The sequence below is a fragment of the Gallinula chloropus genome (assembly GCF_964237585.1).
Source record: "Gallinula chloropus genome assembly, chromosome: 12".
Classification (NCBI taxonomy): Eukaryota; Metazoa; Chordata; class Aves; order Gruiformes; family Rallidae; genus Gallinula; species Gallinula chloropus.
This window is the reverse complement of record NC_140097.1, coordinates 6245561-6260798: the sequence shown is the minus strand read 5'-3', so window position 1 is coordinate 6260798 and position 15238 is coordinate 6245561. Positions and strand designations below refer to the sequence as shown.

At 42.3% G+C, this 15238-nt stretch overlaps 1 protein-coding gene across 1 annotated transcript in view; it reads right to left on the bottom strand.

The window, feature by feature from the left end:
* The window catches only part of SUCLG2 (succinate-CoA ligase GDP-forming subunit beta), a 125378-nt gene extending 110751 nt beyond the window's left edge, over positions 1-14627 (bottom strand). Inside the window, exon 1 of the mRNA XM_084269811.1 lies at positions 14525-14627. Within this exon, the coding sequence (XP_084125937.1) occupies positions 14525-14608 (84 nt within the window). The 5' untranslated portion in view covers positions 14609-14627. The remainder of the gene's footprint in view (positions 1-14524) is intronic.
* Positions 14628-15238: the final 611 nt, after the last annotated feature.

Genomic DNA, 15238 nt, shown 5'->3' with positions numbered 1-15238 from the left:
GCAAACTAAAAATTTCAAGAGAATGAAACAGGCAGCAGATTCTGCTCAGAAGTCTACAGCCATTAATGCTGAGTAAGCAAGTCTCGATAGCAAAGCCTGAAGTTAAATCCTATTTTAGAAAACCTCTGCCCAGCATTGCCTTAATATTGTTTTTCAATTACCCCAATGAGCTTATTCAAAATTGAGCATTCTGTAGCCTCTGAAAACAGTAATCCACCCTTAAGTCACACTGAGACCAAAGGAGGAGTGTATCAGCTCAATCCATAGGCAGTTTAGTGACATTCAAACAACAGCACACTCCAGTAATTGACCAATTGCTCCCTATCTGCTTCCTCAGTCCAGGAAAACTAGTGCTGCCTGACACCCATCTGCCTTATACAGGTTTCCAAACAAAGCTGACACCAATTTAGGTTTCATCACCACCCTCCCATGCATTGCTGACATACCCTCCCACAGCTATGCAGCTGCTATGCTCTAACAGCCAAGAACTTTCTATTACTTGAAACCAAGAAGCCAAGACACTGGAAGAAGTCAGTACTACAGAGCCAGGACAAGGTGAAGACGAGAGGCAGTGCTGGACACACCAGCAACACCACGGTGAGGGCAGGACCAACCCTCCAACAACACAACACCCTGCCCTTACCCAGACACGACGCTACACACTGACGACTCAAGTGCACATTTCCTTCTAAAGCAATTACTCAGATTGGCTGCAATTCCATGTAGAGAACAGTAACACTCCAGAAGAGACCCAGTTCAGAAGGCTACTGCTTAAAACAAAGGACTTACTCTTTTTTTCATTACTGCATTAGGTGTTTGTATCACCATTTTAACTCTAGTTCATGCAATCAAAACAAGTGCTTAGTTAAATCTTCCCCTGAAGACTTGCACGCAGTTCAAGGAAAAGCCAATTTCTCTTGTCACGTTGTAAGGTTCTTTTAATAGGAGCCACTGCAAAACAGAGATAGGAAGGCAGGAATCACAGCAGGAGACATCAAGATGGTGACAAACATCAAAGACATAAAGTGAAGAGCTTTCCTGAACTAGTAACATGTCAATTTTAGAAAAGGAAGCTATTTTAACTGAAGAGCTAAAGAAGGTATATTTAGTCATCTTGGGGTTTTTAGCTAAGAGAAACTACCTTCTCCCTTCCACTGCCAGGCAGTGGTTGTTATTCTAATGCAGCATAAACCAGCAAGGAAATAAACTACAGATTTTAATGTGTATAACAAAGCATGCTAAAAACTAATAAATGCCAGTTGACATCACTCGTCTGTTGAGAAACAGGCATTCACCAATTACTAACAAAATGAGAATTTGTTTGTTTAATGATTATGCTAATTTACAGAACTCTTATTAGACAGATACACAGGCAGTATTGATGACTTCCATACGGCATTATAAAGTACGGGTGAATTGTTTCAAAGCAAATTAAACCAGGACATGTTGTACACTATTTAAAGGAATAATAAATGCCTGGTGGGGATTGAATCCTCAGGATGAGCTCTCTGAAAAAGACACATTTTCACATGTACAGACCTAAAAACCTACTACTGCAGCAGAGAACTTCAGGTCTACAGGCGTGGGAAGTGACACCCAGACGGCGCTTCCGACCAGTCTGAATGAACACAGGTGAGTGAATGTGCCCATGCAAGGGCCAGAGCTTTCTAAACCCTTGCAGAGGCACATGCTGAATGAGGTTTGTGTTAACATACATCTGCTCTAACAGGTAGAGACTGATGGAGAAACCATGCCTGAGATGGCACACCAGCCCTACCGAGCTCACACGGACAGGTAGGAGGACTCAGATAAGGGACACTGAAGAACATGGGACACTGTATTTTCCACACGACCTCACCACCTACTGAACCTTTCTGATACTGTTACTAATAAATTCTAGCCCATCCACAGGAACAGCGTACTAAAAGATTGTCCATCTGCAGGTTCAGTGCAGTGCATCATGGCCCTGAAAACCAAAGCAGCTCTTAAACTTCCAACTCGTAATTCCTCCTTGTGCTGGGGCCGTGTCTAGTTTCTCTTTTTATCGCTTAAGAATTTTAAGTTTCTAAATTAAAAAGGAAATATAAATTGTTTTTTCACTCTGAAGAATCACTACAAGCAATATCTGTCAATTTGCAATCATTTATTTATTCATACACAGTTTAAATGAGAAACAATATTACTTTCTCCTTCAAATTTCAGGTCTTGCCAAAGGAGTTTTATTTCAATAATAGCGCAGATATGAACAGCAATTGATATCAAATAAAGACCTATAGAGCACTCTCTACATAAGGCCATAGAAGCTACACTTCTGCTTTTTAAGGGGAAAACACAAAACCAAACACAAGTGACTGCAGCAGGGTGCACTTCCAGTCAGAGTAAGGTCTGACATTTATGTGTAATACAGGACAGTTCAAAGTAGCAAGATCCTGCAGAAACTATTCAGAAAACAAACAGGTTTTGTCTCAACCTGAGCAGCCTACCCTGAATGTTAAAATTAACCTGGGAGAGTGAATGATTTAATGTAAGAAATAAGCCTACTGGATTTAACCCTGAAGTAAAGACATGAATCAAACTCCCTCGCTCTCCCATGATTTCCTCAGTGAAGTGAGTGAACCGCCCCAAAACTCGCCCACTGTCAACTTTGCAAGGTATTTGAGTCTAAAAACATTAGAGCTTTTTAAGATTAAAACTCAAGTACCATCATGACTGGGCGACTGAATATTTCATTCACTACCCACTACCTCAAAATTCATTAATACTGCATAATAATTCATGTAAAATACTCATGGAGGATTTACCTTTTCCACATCTAAACCAACCTTCCCTGCCACTAAAACTATCTATTTATCTGTAAGGACTTATTGATGAACCTTCTGTTTGGAAGCATATAATGATGCTTCAACATCCCTCTTGATTTTTGATTCAGCATTTTCTTTCTTCTTCCAATGGTGGAATCCCTTGGCTGAGAAAAGGAACATCAGAAGTGTGTCCATCAGTTCTGAAGTGACTAGATGCCGTCGAGGCATTCTTGGCTTTATTTATTTCTTTCATTAAAACCCACCTTCTAAATCTTTCCACAGTGGCTCCAACACAAAACAGTATAATTTTGTGAGTTTTAACAAGTGCCAGAGAAACAAAAGGGGACTCCAAAAGACAGTACAAAACTCATTCACATATTATTCACAACTCTGAAAATTAGATTTGCAAAGCCACATAGATTGGATTAGAAAATGGAAGTATCTGTTCAGGAGCATTTCCCTTCTACCTAAGCCATAGCAATATGCACATGAAAAACTCAAAAGGTTTTAGAAGCATCTCGGTTATTCTTGGGTATTCCACAGTACTGTAGATAAAATGGTAAGGTTTATTTAAGCTTTGGCAGTCTCTTTGTAAAGGTACTCAAGGTGGAAGAGGGGCTGAAAACTCTGAACTGCTATTTTAACAAAGCCATAATGCCTCTCAACAGTACTCCTGAATGTACCTGATGGCTTTCTACTGCAAGAAGCCCTTTTACTTCAAGGGTTCCCAGACGTGTCTCTCTATAACTTTCTGTCCTACTATGTTCTTCTGATTTTATCTTGTACTCCTCCTTGTCCTTCTATAATCAGTCTGATTGCAAACTGATTGATCCCAAGCTTAACCTCTGCACTCCCCCAGAAATGATGCAGCGTGGTGTGATGTTCCTACACTACAGAACTCATTTGGGTCATTAGCTCAAGAGAAAAAAAAAAAAAGAAAAAAAGAAACTACACAATTCTGTTGCAGTGTGCCTTTCAATCACATTTATAAACTCAGCTTTTGATTTATCCTTCTGTTTACTTCCCATGCAAGGAAGCAGGGACAAGAATGAACTTGAAGCCAGGCCCTCACTCATTGCAGATTTAAAGTCTCCAATAATGATTACAAACTTCTTTACAGCTTGCTTACACACACGTATTTTGACAGCTATTTTGTAAATACATTCCCCTACCCACCATGCTCCATTGTAATCTAGGAGAGACATGCACGGGGTCAGACTTGAGCTCCTTCTGTCATCCTCATTCTTCTTATCTCAGAAAACCAGAATCTGAGCCCATATCCTTGTTCACGACAAGGCAGATCCCAGCAGCTCCCCCCAGATGATCTTTCTGGGTGTCTGCAGATACATTTTTGTGAGGACCGCAGTCCTCAACAGTAGAAGAGGTCATGGTGCAAAGAACATCCCCCTGAACAGAAGCCTTGGCCTTACTCCTCTATTCCCCATACCTTGCCAGCCTATTCTTCAGCAATTGCTTCAGTCTGCTACAGACTGACCTCCAAATTAAGCAGGACACCACCAAATCCCTGACAACCTGCATCCTGCCCCTCCACCCAGGGGAATATGGAGGCCTCTATGTACATGCCAACACCAAAATAGAAACTGCTGCAAATTAAGTGACAGCACAGTTTTGACAGTCAGAAGTTCTGATGCGTTGTGCTTCACATTTAAAGGCTGACTGAGCTGAGCACACACCAATCCCACCAATATTCACCTGAGCAATGAATCCTGAGCAGTGAATCCTTCAAGACTTCTGAAAACCCAGCTGAAACATGGCAGGCTGCTTATTCGATGAGATTAGGTGAAAACTTTCTGGTTTGACCAACATCCCAACAGTCACTTAAAGAGGATGTCAACAAGAAAAGTAACCTGTCCCAAATGCAAAGCTCTAAGTCCACTCAAATACGCAAACACCACCCTCCTCACTTACTTCAAAAAACATTTGCCGGTCATTTCTGTCTTGTATTCTTTAACCAAACTTCAGCAGAACAAGAGTATTAAAGATATTTATTGTACATCCACAGGTACCCAAGAAGCAAGAGTGTCTACAGAAGCTTTATACTTCTGGAATCAATTTTGAGAGCTTTTGCTTGGGTAAAAGGGAATAAGAATATGAATTCATAGATTCAATTTCTGCTTCTGTCAATGTGCTAGCCATCAGTAGCTCTGCTTTGCATTAGTAATTAATTTTTGTGAAATTATGCTCATTTTGCTTGTTTAAAACATCAAAGCTTTCAGAAAAGTATACTTTCCTGACCTAAAAAGTAAGGGCTTTGAAGTATCTGATGAAAAAAAAAACCTCACTACCATACACAACTACATAATCAGTTGCAGAAAACACCGTAATACTTTCCCTGCCTTTGCAAAAGAAAGATCATCATTGGTGATACGTACTACATAATCAAAAAGTGAAATGAGCCATCCTTGTCCCTATAAATCAGAAATATTCTTTTTATTTTAAATACCTTGAGGGAAAATTTAATATTTTTGTTCTCATAAAGTGTTTAGCTTTAAATATGAAATAGAACCAGCAAAATAAATAATTCTAAAACTTTTACCACCAACCATGAGATATAAGAAGTATGCTTTTCAGAGCATCCCCATTATCAATTTTTTTGTACACTTCACCCTAATTAAGCCTCCTGAATCATTAGAAAACTCAAAGCATGGTCAATGGGCTTATCAGAAATGTTACTGAATTCCTGCCTCAATGATATCAATCAAAGAAACATTTCACGCCTACCACACTCAGGAAGAATATTTTTTTCAAGTGTTAGGAGTCACTGGTATTTTAAGAAAAACACCAATAAAATGCCAATTTAGACAGTTTGAGCTCCATTTCTTATCACAGAGAAGGAAATATGAAACATAATCACAGTTTTTTGTTCCAGCTCTTTAATACTTGAAGTTTAAATCATGATAATTTCCATGCTACCTAATTATGTCATCACAGAAGATTATGACTTCGAGCACTAAGCAGCACAGCACTCCCAAGCAATAAAGATGCAAATGCCCACAGTGGTAGAATAAAAGAAATATAGAAAAGTATCTACAGAAACAATTCTACTGCTTGCCTAAGTCATAGTTTACCAAACTAGTGCAGAACTGACTGGAACAGTTTCTATCCTGGAAGCACCAGAGAAAAAAAATGACTGTTACACAATTTATGTTTGAATCCAAGTGCTTCACACCTCTTATTGTTAATAAATCTTGTTTTTAATTAGACCATATTACTTAGACTGATACAAAGCAAGATGAAAGGAACAAACAGGAGGAAGACAGCCTTCCAGCTGCATGGGCAGAGTTGGGGAGAAACCAGAACCTGCTACAGAATAATCAATGAAAGTATGCTATTAATAGAAGCCAAAAGTTATGAACATTCTTTCCTTTGCAGGTCACTTCTTCATTAATATTTCTCCATTATTCACACTGGAAATTCACCCTGCTGCCACCCTCAAACCTCAAAGCAAGCCTAGGGACACTATGAGCAGCAGCATCTCTTCATCATCAAAGACTCTGACCTCGAAGTGGATTTCTACATTTCCACCACCACCGATCAATCATCCCAGGCAAATAAAAAGTCGATTTCAAGTCATCCCTAAAACAAAGCAATCTGATTTCCTGCTTCCTGGAAACGCTGGCACACTCACTGTCTGCGCTCAGCCATTTGGAATGATTGAGGCTTGCAGACACGTGGAACCTGGGTGTACAGTGAAAGGTAATCAGCGAGCAAAGGGAATAGGGGAGAGCAATCCTTCATCAGAAGGATTCATCGAGTAGTGCTTTAAAAACACTGCCTACCTGCCAGCTGATAGCATTAATCAGGCACTAAGTGACAGAGGTCACCAGCAAAGCCAGTGCCAACCCAAAAAGAGACAGCAAAGTAATGAGCCAAGCCTCCAGTCACTGGCAGAAGCCCAGCCTGTAACCAGCCAGAAACCCTCCAGCCAACCTCCGGTGTGAGGTGGTAAGTGCCAGCTCTGCATAGTCAGGAACTTCAAGTGCTTCTCCCAGCCCTGGGCTCCTCTGCAGCAAACAGGAAGACATCCCATCTCCACCTCTTATCTCCCACTGCTATAGGAATGGTCTAAAAATTATCCTAGACAGTGGGCTTTGACAGCTGTTTTTTCAGAATGTCTATGTGCCCATCGAAGAAGTAAGATATATTACCCAGGTCAGGGACTTAAAGACACATATTTTGCTCTTTCATCATAAAATCTTGGTTTATTCCACTCTTAACAGATGCTAGCAATGTGGTATGAGATGAGACATCTCTGCACCAGTGGAAGAAAATACTGAAAAATGACCAGACATTACAATCTCTAATCTGTAAAGGTTTGCAAGACCACAGAGAACTCCAAAATCCTCACTTCCCCATCTGACAGACTGACACCTCTGCTACATTTCCATCACCTTGGATAGACTATCAGGCAGCTAGAAGATTGTGAAAATGGACTGGCCAAAATAACCTCTGTATTAGGGCTGGACAGAGAAGTCGTAACTGGAAGGACACAGAAAAAACCCCAAACAGACATCTTATGCACCTTATTACAGCCCCTCCTGTAATAAACAATTGAAAACAACATCCACCAAAGCAAACAACATCCACTGTTCTTCCCACAACTCTAAAGCCAGTCATTTCAACCAGAGAGAAGGCTGACAGCTTGGCCAAGCATGTCTCCTTCATAAATCCAGCCTGGCCCGATCTTCCCATCCCCAATCGGTTCTTCCTTGCTTGTACTTGTGAGGACCAGTAGTATCTCCCATTGTTGACTCACACCATGACTAAAGTAAGTTCTAAATATCAGTTCCTCTATTCCTGATATTTATGGCATTACTTTCGACTATTTTAACCTAAGCCATTTAACTGAAAAACAAATCCAGACTGAAACTCTGCATGAAAGAATTCAGTTAAATAGATTCACCATCTCCAGTGTGTCTGGAGTGGCAGAGTTGAAGTTACCAAATTTAAGGAAAAATAAATTTCTTTTGCCATTTTCAGACCTTAAAACACTAAGCAAACAATCTGTTGACAATAAAAAGCTTTCTGATATTTTTAATAGTGCTTTCATCTCTTTTTCATAAATAGCTATCTATCCTTTACCAGTCATTGTTACCCATAACTTGCACATAAAATCTCTGGAATTTCTCAGACACTTTTATACCAATTTTGTGTGTAAGCAACTTCCCCCTCCCGCAAGGGAGTAACTGCTTTCTTGGCTGACACTAAATTAGCAGATACAAATTAAACTGTTATTTTCTCCACAAATCCCTCAGAGTAAGACCTCAAAAGAACGCTCAGCTTTTCCACTATTAATTTGTGTCCATTTTTAATTTGCAGCTTCATATCTTTTAGTCAAAACTCTTAAAATAAGCAAACCTACCAAATATAATAACAAAATCTCCCTTAATTCTCCATTCCTGACAACTCCCACAAAACTTTTTCATCTCAAAGAAGTGAACAAGAGTTAGACAGCAAAGGTAAAGTAACTACAGTAAAAGCCGTTCTCTCTCCTGACACAAATTGAGACTATTGCTCATCACTTCTATTCCTCAGAGTCTATCTACTCCTGTGCCACCTTGCCATTTTTCATCTTTCCCAGCTATTGCTCCCATGAGTTTGCTTATTGCTCCAGAAGTATTTGAAATGCTCACCATACGAATGTTTAAAGCAGCTGCTACTGATGCTCTCAAAATACCTACCCGTTTCCAGGCATGTGATACTCATCCACCTTAATCATTAAAGAAAAACAAACCTTTAATTTCAAAGCAAATTACTGCCCATTGAATCCTGAATGTCAGTATTTAACCTTTTCCACTTCCCTCACGACAAACCACCCATTTGATTCAGTTAAAAAGCCTTTGCATACAGCCACATCTTCACTCTACAGATGCAGAAAGCACACTGCTAACTTGCAACATACATAATGCCTCTTGTACAAAGTAATTTAGCTGATAAGGACAGGCACCTAACCTTTGATCCTTCACTTGTAGGCAACACAAATCTATACCTTTTTATTATGAAAAGCAGAAAACTAAAATCCAAACCATTAATTATACAAAGATACAAATGATAGAGGCAAGTTTAAACTACTTTGCTCTCTGGGGCCAATCAATAAAGCACTACTGCACAAATTAAAAGACAAACAGGGTGGACTGAAATTGATCTTCCACTGAGTACTACCAAGGTGCGAGGTAAATAAACTCAAAGGAATAACAATGTATCACTCACAAAATATTTGCCAGGTGATTCTAAGTGAAACAGCCTTTGGGTGAAACAGCCCAAGCCACACGCATACCCAGCAGGGATAGTTCCTAGAGCTTTATGAGTTTGGCTTCTAAACTTATGCACTATCAGCTCAGCACAGAAATAAAGCAAAAGGTAATTCAAGTTCAGGATACATTCTAGCAGTTCAGGAAGCCTATGAACAAGCAGAAAGAGAGAGACAGAAACCAGGAAGCTCATGGGTAAATCTGTTCAACAAACCAGCACCTTTTAAACAAACAAAACAGAAAAAGTGAAGCTCAAAAACTGTATTTACTGAATATATTTTGTGTATCAAATTTGTGTATCAAATGTTGGCTCAGGATTTTAAAAAGTGGTTCAATAAACAAGTGTGCTAGCTATTTTCAATTTCTTCAGCCAATATTCAGCCACACATTACACAAGATCATCATCGTGGTGATGTCACAAACAAAATAACCAACACAAAACCCCCACCAATCTCAGGTTCTTATTTTCATATTTCTATTCCCATATTAAAGGAGGGCTTCAGGCTACAGTTTAGAATCAGTTTTAAGTATCATCCATGCAACACAGACTTAAGCAGCATCTGTTCAACAGCACAGCATAACTCCTTCTAGTAAGGAATTTTCACAATGGAGAACTTCCCATCTCTTTGTTTCATGCCTACTCCTGCTGTGTTATCTAGTTAAATTAAGATCTATAGCCAACTCTTAATTATGGAACAACATTTAGTTACTGTCATAATCAGTTGCACAGATAACATGACTTCTGTGTCCTGTGTTTTATTAACATGCCATGGAGCAGGGAAGAGACGAGTATACAGCTAAACGAGTCATACATGGCTAGAAACTGGCATTCTCAGCAGCAAGCATTAAAGGAGAACATTTTCTGGAGAAAATCCTTTGGGGTATATACTCAAAGCTGCAGATTAGAGTCTCAAACATGCACAGAAAAATTGGATTGCCCAGGCAATCACGAGCTGAGCCACTTGCTACAGTTGTGGTCAACAGCCACAAAAAAAAGTGCATCAGTCAGGGTTAAGTAATCCTGTCAGTGAGATGGAGAATCATACCTCTAAGCATGAAATGAATACATTCCTAATTTTTTGCTTCCAAACAAGAGAGGGGAAAATATAGTGGGAAAACAATCTACTTCTAAGAAACAACCAAACCCCAAGTGTTTTATAAACACTCACCTCACCTCTCTGTATTCCCAAAAGAATCCCAACATCTTCACACATTCTTGCTGGCAGTCATCAGCCAGAAAGACCAAATACAAGTTTATAAATAAACAGAATCACTGCACACACCGACAACGTTCCAGAGAAAAACAGGAGGAAACAAACAAAAAACCTACTCAGATACCTGTAAAGAAAACAGAGTATGTCTTCTGACACTTTCAACTGATACCTCAAGAGGCATATCAATGAAAAAAATACTTGCTTCACAGCAAAAACTTAAATGAATTCTAAACATACCCAAGCAAAGTACAGAATCTCTTTGGGTAAACTGGCTGGGAATTCAGACGGAGGGCAGAGAGGGAGGGTTTACTGATCCACTGCCAGGTTTAGGACCACAGGTGTTCCAGTTAATTCTCAACTTAATGTCATATCCATGAAGGCTGTCTCTACTTATCTAATTAGCCCTATCCCCTGATTACACCTACACGAAGTACAAGGAAAGGTAACTAACTGCAGCAAAGCACAGCTTTTCAAGGCAAAGCTGTAAATATCGGTGCCAGAGCCAGACTGCTCCTAAGGCAGAGGTCACATCAGCATAAAGTACTTGAAAAGTACTTTAAAAAAAACAAAACCCCAAAAGTCAGTCTAGGGTTATATTTATGTTTCCATTTTCCTCATTTATGTAAAACAAACTTTGGTACCCGTGTGTTTAATGGAATTGCCAGGGAAGAATGAGCCAAACACCAAGTCTCTTTTGGCACTTCAGTTTTGTCTAGAGTTGAAGAGGGCTTTGCAATCATTTTGTTTTGGTACCTATAGGAAGAACTATTTGTGAAAGGCTGTAGGCTCAGGTATTGTCTGCCTTTAAGTGTAAAACTTCACAAATTACAGCAAAACTGTCAACTGGGAAAAGCCAAATAGGGAAACAGTCCAAACCTTCGAAAAACTTTCAAGAACTTTACACAAAGCCAAGAACAAAGTAAGAATTCAGCACTGAAGTAGCTTCTGAAGTTATAAATTGAATGTTGTTTTCAGTAATGTTTTCTGTTGCATGGAAGATCATTAAACTCACAGCTGATAGCTTCTTAACAAAGACAGCACTTTCTCTGTTCAGCATTAATGAGGCTTTACAGGTATTCAAGCCTTGGAATTGAAGGCATCTGCAGTGAGCAACCTTGCATCATTCCCTGTTTTTAACATAGATAGCACTCAGCAGATTTCATAACAGGAATGTTGTTCAATCTTATCTTCTTTTCCCCCCTTTATTAATGTTTTCAATATGTGTAAAATTTGGAAATGCTGGATCAGGACTGAAGACCAGGATGGAGCTGCATACTGCACCGGCCAATCTGCTCACTGTACTGGGAAACCAGAGAGTTACCTTAAGCATTAATTTGTTTTTATGATTCTGATTTAATTGTTCCTTATTTATATTCATCGCTGAAATCCACTGCATCTGAAGCTATTTTGAAAACACAGCATTTTCCCAAAGGGCCCAATCCAACTCCCATTCAAATAAACAGCCTTCAATGGAGCCTATTTGTTGCTAGCCAGCGAGATTGAATTCTGCTGCCGAGTGGTCCCTGGAGCGTTTGTCACAGCTCTTTACAAATATTGCTCCACTAAGAGCAGGTCTAAATACACTTGTCCACATGCACTGCAGACAACTAAAAATCTGTCTTTTATCTTCTTGAAACACTTGGTCAGATTTAAACTCTAAAAGCACAAAGACCTGAATCTATCGATATAAAAAGTTAAAAGAGCAAAACATATTAAACAGCTATAAAAAGGTAAAGAGCTAAAGGGAAAGCAAAGGGACAATAAAACATTTTCATGTTTCACTGTTTATTCCATCCTTAAAGTGAAGTTGTACAGAAAAATGTTTGTGCATAGGGTAGGACAACAGTGGGCAACCGAACTTCCCAAAAAGCTTGTTTCAACACAGCTGTGAGCATCAGCACCAGCTTTGAAACAGCCACAAAGCATACAAACACCACCCCAGCAGTAAGTCATGAAGGTTACGAGGAAAGAGTTTAAATCTCACCAAGGATTTACTCAAACAGGGTTACCAAACCAACTGTGTTTAAGGATATAATGAGGAAATACCAGACTTCTCCTATGGAAGCCTCTTATCTGTGACAAGAGCCATATGACAGGCTGGGAGAAGAGGAGGAGTTTAGCGAGTGGTAAATACATAAATAGAAGTAACAGTGTAACTTCTGCTCTGAGCCAAGTAGCAAATGATACACATGAAAAAAACTCTTTCCAAGGAAGGACTCTGTTGCACTCATATGCTTTATCATACATGGAAGCAGAGACATCCAGACTCTGGTCGATGATTTCAACTACTTAGTGGTAGTTGAAAGTCTGAGATATTGGAACACCTGGAGGTTAGTTCGATGGAGCTTCTATAATGTAACACTGCAAAAATGACAAGCTTTCTACAGGAGAGTGGCTTACTTTGAAATTAAGAAGTTGAGTTGTTGGTTTACTGTATGGGTGTGGTTCTTGAAAAAAGTACTTGGAAATCACAGATCTTGGGAGATGCTCTCAGCTTCTGTCACAATTGAGGAACTGAATAATAAAGCATGATTTACAGTACAAGTTCAACACCACAAGTTCTACTTTTTTCCTTAAAATCTGGCCACCTTAAATCCCAAGAATACTCCTGACACTCCAAGCTGAGATCCAGCGATTTCAGGGGGGTTAACAGATGACAGAACGGACCACGAACTCTGAATTTCCACCCCCACTTCAAATCCCCACTGCAGTGCCAGACAGACAGGGCTTGAAACTGAGCTCAAACCACCTTCTATGCTTCACTCTGAGGTGACAGTCCAGGCAGAGCACCATACACAAGCTCTACAAAAGCCCTTCAGATCAGAGCCCTACAGTAGGGACACCCACTGAAAGAAAGAAGTTAGCTCCTAGTTCCTTATCATAGGAGCAGAGTCATGTAAGCCATGATGGCAGGAACACATCTTCAGCCACATAACCCATGCGTACTGAATGCTGTTGGGACTGACAGGTTTGCTCACCAATGCAAACAGATTTGAATATGTATGAGTGTACAAAGATAAATATATGTTCATATGCACACGTTTACCCTCTCTCCCTGTGTGCATATATGTGTGTATGTACAACGAACATACCCTAAATCAATTAACCAACTGCACCAAATTGCCACTTACGCTCACCATTAAAAAAGAAAAGTCAGACACAAAAGATTTCAGATTGACAAGCAAGCTGGCTACCTTCCTTGAAGTTTAAAAGAGAAACCACACAAAAGCAGAAGCACCATGTCAGTTACACTCAGCCCCAACACCAAACTTCACCCGACAGCTGTCCCACACGGCCCTGCACCGGCAGACAGGAGCATCCCCAGCACCAGCACCTGCACAGCAGAATTGGCCAGAGACAAGTTTCTTTCACTCCAGAGGCTTTTGCTTCTGGGAAAACACTTATGCTCACAAGCATGGCCCAAGGTAAATTCCCAGACAGCTGTTGAGCTGATAAAAAGCCAAAATAAAGAGACTGACTGCCAAAGGCACCAGAGCTGCCTGAAATGTACGAACTTGTTCTACCACAGCATTTCTGCTGTCGAGGTGAAGAAAGAACTCGTGCTACACCCCAGGAGAGCTCCTGAGTACCAGCCCTTCAAGGAGGCCCGCTGACTCTTTCCCATCGCTCCCTAGGCTCAAGGTCCCCGGGGAGCCAGAGCCACGGCCGGCTGAGCGTAACGGGGCATCCCCCTCGCCCTGCTCGGGCCTCGGGGCCCCGCACGATGCCAACCCCACGCTGCCACCCGAGACGCGCCTCGGTAAAGGGCAGCAGCACCTCGTGCAAGGTACCACCTACTGCTGCTCTGAGTAACGCCAAGCGCTTCTGGTTTCAGGGGCTAGGAAGGTCTGAGGGCCGGTGCTTCAGGTCACGCCTGGCCGGGTCAGCCCTGCAAGCGGCTGAACGGGGCCGGAGCGTCGGTACCAGCCCTCGGCCCCGGTAGAGCGAGGACCACCCGCTGCGCGGCTCAGGCTCAACGCATCCTCCAGGCGACGAACCCTGAGCAGCAGCCCGAGCTCCCCAAGGCGGAAAGCAAGAGGTGTCCCTCCAACGGGCGCGCACAGGGGGAGGCTGCGGGGGCCGGGGACGGAAAGCGGCGGTCTGGGGGACGGGGAACAGAGCGGCGCCCCCGGAGAGGCTCCCCGGAGCGCCAGGTGCGCCACCCGCCGCCCTCCCTCAGCACCTGGGCCACCAGCAGAGCCAGCGGGACGCGGCGGCCGGGGCAGGGCTCACTCACCGGGAAGCTGCCCCGCAGGCAAGCGGATCTCAAGGCCAGGTTCCGCAGCAAAGCCCCCGCTTGCCCGGCCAAGGGAGCCGCCATCTTAGCCGCGTCGCGTGCCCTCCCGCCGGCCCTTGTCTCCGCCCTGCCCGGCTCCCCGGGCGGAAGCTCGTCGCGGCCCCGCGGCGCCCACCCCTCCGCAGGGGAGGAGAGGGGTTGGGCAGGGTGCCCCGGGGCGGCCCCGGCCTCAGGGCGACGAGCTTCGGGGAGGGCTGCGAAGGGCCGAGAGGAATGGGGTTCCGTGTAGGGGAAGGGCAGGCAGGGCCCTGTGGGGAAGGCAGGGGCTGGCTGGTGTGAAGTGACAGCTCTGAGCTGCAGGTCCTGTAACCTGCCAGAGCTACGGCAGGTGTTTTGTTGGGGTATTTTTTAATAGGAAGCAGTAATTTAACACAAGCTAACAAGCCCTAATAAGCCCCACTGGGATCCAGCAGACTCCTTATAGGCACTTCCATCTGAACTCCATAAAATGCCTCTGTTTGTTCTTCATCCACAGGTGAAACTCGTTACTTAACGCCAAAGCTGAGATGTTGCATTCAAGGCCCAGCCAGGGGACAGCACTTAAAACCTGAGCCCTGAGAGCTCGTGACTCATCGTGTGGACATAAAATCTGGGATCTGAGTTCCCAGTCTGAGCTGTGGTTTCATGAAAGTGAATCCCAGAAGGCAGATCTGT